The sequence below is a fragment of the Phyllopteryx taeniolatus genome, chromosome 21, assembly GCF_024500385.1.
Source record: "Phyllopteryx taeniolatus isolate TA_2022b chromosome 21, UOR_Ptae_1.2, whole genome shotgun sequence".
Lineage (NCBI taxonomy): Eukaryota > Metazoa > Chordata > Actinopteri > Syngnathiformes > Syngnathidae > Phyllopteryx > Phyllopteryx taeniolatus.
In genome coordinates this window covers 7092168-7098606 of record NC_084522.1, presented here as the reverse complement: position 1 = coordinate 7098606, position 6439 = coordinate 7092168, and the positions used below count along the sequence as shown (strand labels likewise).

The 6439-nt window shown below is 39.0% G+C and overlaps 1 protein-coding gene across 1 annotated transcript; it reads right to left on the bottom strand.

The window, feature by feature from the left end:
- Window positions 1-740: 740 nt before the first annotated feature.
- Window positions 741-5941, bottom strand: tmem54b (transmembrane protein 54b). The gene is made up of 5 exons (XM_061759935.1): window positions 5589-5941; window positions 4785-4981; window positions 4334-4393; window positions 3350-3541; window positions 741-2278 (listed from the first exon to the last, which is right to left on the bottom strand). The coding sequence occupies exons 1-5, from the start codon at window positions 5599-5601 to the stop codon at window positions 1784-1786; spliced, it is 957 nt and encodes a 318-aa protein (XP_061615919.1). The 5' UTR covers window positions 5602-5941; the 3' UTR covers window positions 741-1783.
- Window positions 5942-6439: the final 498 nt, after the last annotated feature.

Genomic DNA, 6439 nt, shown 5'->3' with positions numbered 1-6439 from the left:
TTGCCAATTGAAAAAAATTACATTTGTAGTAAGTATGAGAATAAAAAAAATAAGAAAAATGCTGTTTGAGAAAGTTCATTTCATGGGTTATTAAGGTAGAAATAAACTTCAGGCCCTGACCAGATGGCCCAAAATTAACAGAATCACACAAACTGTCACTAGGTTTAGTTTTTGTTTTGTTGTTTTTTTTAATGAAATTGGTGTTTCAGAGGTTGCATAGCTAAATTTATTTAAGGACGAAACATAACACAATAAAGTTGTAATCTTACAAGAGGATCAAAATATATAAATAGAAAATATTATGAGTGGGAGAAAAAAAAAAACTTTTACAAGAATTTTAATTTTACAAAACTGTCCCAAAACAATTATGTCCCCCACACCCTCCCTGAGAAAATTAAAAAAATAATAAAATTACGTTTTTTAAAAATTGCTGAATTTTACCTCCAAATTGTACATAAGTAGTTGTAACATTACAACAGGGCCACACTGGGGGGAAAAAAAAGTAGGGCAGAATGACTACAATGAAAGTGACCGGTGTGACGTTCAGCTACTTTGACAGCTGTCGTGTTCTACTCAAACTTTCCAAGATAAATAAAGTGTTTGCTAATAATTCCATCAACGACAAGTATGAATGTGTGTGTGTGTGTGTGTGTGCGCACGTGCAACCAGTCCTACCTGTCCGGTCACTGTCTGCAAACATTACCACACAATGAACATGTTCTACTAAAAGCAAAACAGCACATGACTCAAATGTTTATTTTGAAAAGGTAATAAATAAAATACTGGCTTAAAGTAGTTTACACAAAACACACGATGGTGGTATAGACACACCCTCACATAGTACAGTATTGTCAGGTGTAAAGACCACATAGCGACTAAGTTAAAACAGTTTAAAAATTCCTTTATCAATTAATTGGGGGAAATTATTTATCCATTTATCTTAATTTAGACTTATAAATACGTAATTGATACATATTGATAAATGAGGACCATTTGTGATGCATCTCAGCTTCCCATAATTCATGTACCTCTTTAGACAGCAAACAAGTTGAGTTAATCAACAGCACCTCCACTAGTTGCACCTCATTTTGCCTCACTTCAAGACAATCCATCAATTCCAAACAATCCAATCAATACTTCATGATAGCCTAATCTATTGTAAGGCCCATCCCTAATACTGAAACACATGGTCCACAACATTAGAAACACCTACATCAACAGCTAATGAGAAATGTATGAAAAAAATTTAAGGTTTTTGATACAATTTTGATATTGCAGGGTGATATTGCAGTCAGGGAGGTATTCGTTTGACAAGTATAAATGCACTGCATAAAATATAAAAATATTACAAGGAAATAAAACTATTTTATCGGAATAAACTTAAGGACTCCCCACCCCACAAAACTGTACTAAAGTCAATTTTACAATAATGAATGGGGGAGGAAATTTCAGGAAGAGGAAAAAAATAAAAAATAAAAATAAAAAATAAAAAAGTTCTCTAATATGTTGAGTTTCTTTGATCATATTTGGCAGTATGACAAAGTGCAGTTGTAAACCAGATGCAATAGCAAACAGTGTTAACTCAGGGGATGTCATTGTATTTGTGGCACCAAATGTTTTCAAAAAATAAGTATGGCCCTTGTTCCTAGGATCCTAGGAAAATGATTCTCTATGACAAAAAGGCAAACAAAAGATTGTGCAAGTGTATCTAATGAAGTGGCCAATGTGTGCAAGTTGAAATTGAGGTGCAGTGTGAAATAAAAAGCAGTCCTTGTCCTTCAGACTATATCCAGAAACTGGATCGTTCCAGAGCGCCTCTCTCCAATAGGTGGCGCTGTTCCGGAGGTCGCTGCTGGCTCCCTTGTGCGGCGTCGGGCCTCGGCGAGCTTTCCCAGCGAGGCTGCTGGCGAAGAGGCCGCCTCTCTGCGGGGGGGAGGCTCCTGTGGTATGGCGGGAGAGGATGGGGCCGCTGTTGCCTGACCGGTTGTGACACCGGTCTTCTGGGTTCACTGTAGCTTCTCGGGGGTTCGGTGTAGCGCTTGGCGGGAAGTGGAGGGGGAGTTTCTATGTGCTGCTTTGCCTTGTTGACACGAGATTCAACCAGTTCCTCCAGCGGCCTTATCGCTTTGATCCCCGCTCGGGCCTCTCTGGGCCGCTTCCTGTGCAGCCGGCAGGGCAGACCCAGGAAGGAGACGCACACGGACAGGCAGCGGGCGGAAAAGATCAACTGGACCACACAAGTCACGATGAGAGGCACCCAAAGGATCAGAGTGGTGCTCTAATGGAGGGGAGCATCCAACTGTTAGATGTAGATAGCTGCATCGTGTAAGGTTCAATGGGAGGCTTGAGTACATCCACTTAAGTGAGCCTGTTGATGCGATACACAACCTCCACACCTAGTCTGCAAGTCTGTTTACTTCTATGAATAAAACAAGAGCTGAACACGTCTGAAAAGCAGCTATGTTATAAGAACTCCTTTAAAAGCTACTTTGTATATCATAGACATCATCCTTTGGCATCCATACTACAGCTAGCTAGCAAGTTAGGTGGTCAGCTAAGAAACTACTTAATTAGTAGGATTAGGCAAAAATAGTTTGTATGATAGCAAACTAGTAAATAATAATGCGACTAACCAACATTATTTTTTTTCCTAATCCTGCTAATGATCCAAGCAGTTAAATTAAGTTACTAGCGGATCAGCGAGCAAGCCAGTAAGTAGGGTTAGCTGGAAAACTGGTTAATTAGCTCAGTAGATGGGATTATCTAGCTAGTTCAAATAGCAAACCAATTAGAAAGAAAATTAGATTTAGAGGCTAGCTGGGCCAACTAGTATCCATTATCTAACTTGCTTGCTGGTGAACTCAGTGCAGTAGGATTAGGCAAAAAATAGTTGGTTAGTAGCATTAGCTATTTGGCAGCTAGGTGTTTGCAAACACATAACTAGCCAGCTAGCGAATCCTATCTACATAGCAAACTAACAGCCATTTTCTACCTAACACTAACTAGCAATTTTAGTTGGTCAGCTCGAACTACGTTCATTACCAACACTAGAACAACATTGTTTCATTCGATATCCAGCAAGCTAATTGTCAGCTGGCAAACTAGTTAGACAATATAATTAACCTGCTATTTTGGTTAGCTAGCAAGTTAGATAATAGGATTAGCTACATAGGTAGCAAGTTTTTCAGCTAGCAAAGTAGTTCATTTTGGAAGGTAAATTACCAATATCTAAAACCATTAGCTACTTAGTAATTCTGATGGAATCGCATTTGTAACCTGGCTGCTCTCTGCTCAGTTTAAGCTATAGAACAGTGGAAAAGGTCAGGGGCATATGCGTTAACACACTTACATAGATGCGCGTGGGGTCGAAAGGACACTCGTTGGTGATGCTGGAGTAGCCGATGGCATCGGGGAAGCGACAGTGCGTCAGCAGGCTCCGCCCGCCGTGGATGATGGCCCTCACCACGGACACCAGGAGGCCGATGGCGGACGCCGACGCCAGGAGCGACGACGCCAGGCTCACACTGAAGAGGGACCATGTCTGTGATTAAGATACAAACAAACTCACATGCAAACTCCAAACCAAAATCAAATCATAAAAACCTGCCTTTTCAATGACAATACTGATGTTAGTTAGTTTTGTTAAAAATAAACATGGCTAGAAAACTTGTTAATTCAAATAAATAAATAAATAAATGGTGTTGAAATTATAATCCAATTAGCAATGATAATATCAGTACTCCGCGAAAACTGTATGATTAACAAAAGAGATGGTAGGCAGCTGATAGTGCCGTAAGGCACAGTTGACACTCCTGCAGACGAACAAAAGGCAAACGGGGAGTGGTTTATGAAAACAAGTTTCACTCATTGGCGTAAATTCGCCACCTTGCCACTCTTGTCTGAGCAGCCTGACTGCTGACAGTAGGCAAGAGAGCAGTTTTAAGACAACAGGGTTTGAACATTTGTCACCTGTCTATGGCAGAGGTTCCTATCAGGACCCACTTAATTTTTTATTGAAATTACATCATTACATATGGGTGTTATATGTTTTTAGGTCTTTTTGCAAGTTAAAAACATACCCTCTATAAGTAATTAACTGCAGCTATTTAGCTATGGTGCTTTTAAAATCCTCATGAGGGTGATATTGCAGTTGAACTACACAGTTGTAGGGGGGAAAAATACAAATAAAAAATAAAAAAACTTATCGTGAATGTGTCAAGAAAACACTGGTGTTGGACAAAACACTAGCTGGATGTCAGAGGCGCATAACAAAAATATTATACAGTCTACATTTTTCATTTTGAGACCAATAAAATAGACTGACACTACTCACCAGGCCTCTGCTTTTCTTGTTTTTAGACAGGACAATAGCTAGAATCCCAACGACGATTCCCTGCAGTAACAAAAATAAATGAATAAAGTTCAGATGTCAAAACGATGTTTCATTAACATGAATGATAGCAAAGGTAAAAAGAGGAATGGAACTGTTGCAATAATCAATTTACAAACTTCAGTAACATGATGAATAATGAGTCATTGCTAATGCTGTATTTTAAAAGCATCTTAAATATGTTTCATAGGTAACTGCAAATGGCAGAGAACGTGGGTGTGAATGTCAAGCAATGCTTTTAAGATGCTGCTGTTTTGGCAAGCAACAGAGTTCAAATGGCCTCAGTGTTAACTCTTTAATGTCCGTGTGTGAACAATAGTGTCTGTGAACCGAGAAAAGCAATACAAATTCACCAAAACAGACTGCAGATAATGTGTTTACAGAAAACACTCACCACTAGTCCAGACGCAAGAGCCACCACATTGGAGATGGCATACTCCATGGCACGGGCCTGTTTGTGGAGGTTGATGTGCCTGAGCACTACACCGTGCACCAGAGCCCCCAACAGGAAGTTGACGTGGCCCACCAGCACCATGCTGAGGCCCATCTTCATCAGGGCCGTGGGCTCCTCCAGGCTGGCGCAACACACCCCTGTGGAGAAAGCAATGTTTGGATAGCGTTACATCGGTGGCGGCGTCCCCGGTTCAACGTCCCGCTGTTGTATCGACCGGAGACACGCGAGCCAGGTCAAACACAGAAATGTCACTCGCATTAATCATTAATGACCCCACTGTCGGCTTGTACTGACAAAATGTTCATTGAAAGGACAATTAAAAAGTACAGGACAACATTATATAGAGGACAAAGCTTATAACCCCCAGCTGGACCATATGTATTCTTTATGAATAGAGGTTTAGTGACCACATCAAGGGTTCCCAAATTGTGGGTCAACTTTTATTGGGTTGCCAATTTCTGTGTCATGAATGAGGTATACATTTCAGCATCGGCAAAGAATTCCACCTTATGCACGTAAAAATACACCAAAACCTGTATTATTTACAATATTGCTCATCTCTATAATTGTCACGATAAATGTAAAATTTCACTGAGCTATAATTATTGCCTTTATATTATTTAAAGAGTCTAGTTGTTCCCACAAACTTTATCCCCTCCACCCACACCACTGCCACACCCTGATAATATTTTACAAACGTTTCATATTTTGTATCTAAAATAAATATAAAAACATCTCAAATACCTGTTTTGGCCATCTCCTTCTGGTCACCATTCGGTTATACTGACTCACAGGTTTAAGCGTTAATAGAAAGGCCGCATGTCCTCTCCCCACGTCCAGCCAAGCAAGTCACACACACCAGTCTGGCAGCTCAAGCATGTCGACAGACGCGATCTTCAAAATAAAATATCCTACCCATCCAGAATTGGCGTTTTAAAATGTACTGAGTTTTCTGTCAGCACTAACATTTTGGTTACAGTTGATATATTAATACATACTTGGGCGTCAACTAACTAATGCTTTTAAAGTGGTTTATTAAGTCTATGTGAATACCATAGTTTTATCTTGAAAGTCAACATGGTAATTCGTCATTGTTGGTTTTTAATTAAGTCACAGGTGAGCACAGGTGCTCTTGTTGATGCCACACCTGTCTTTTACTATCATTTAGGTTTCAAAAGCTGGTTGCCATTTAATAAAAGTCAACTGCTGAAATATGAATTTATTATTATTATTATTATTAATATTATTATTATTATTGATAAGGTCGTCGTTCTTGTCAAACTACTTCTGGGTGAGGGATTTCATGAATGTAACTGAGTTTTCAAGGTTTTATTTTGCATTATTCTTCATGTAATAATTAATATGATTGATTATTTTTTTTGTTTAATTCCCAAGACATTGAATCGATCGTAGCGGGGCTATTCTGGTTATTTGCAAAGGATTCAATGTCTTGCTCAGAATGAAATAACCTGAATGAATGAGAATATACACGAGCTTTTGTTAAATGCGTTTTTCTTTTCAATCATACTAGTTCTTTTTTTTTTTTTTTATAATTTGTAAAAGTTTTATTTTTAATCATTTCAAGTATTATTTAA

Excerpts from the sequence above, each read along its gene's own strand:
- tmem54b (XM_061759935.1), bottom strand. Across the intron at positions 3,542-4,333 it reads ACAAGAAAAGCAGAGGCCTG|ACATGGTCCCTCTTCAGTGT; the intron begins GTGAGTAGTGTC and ends TCTTAATCACAG. Across the intron at positions 2,279-3,349 it reads TCGACCCCACGCGCATCTAT|AGCACCACTCTGATCCTTTG; the intron begins GTAAGTGTGTTA and ends CCCCTCCATTAG.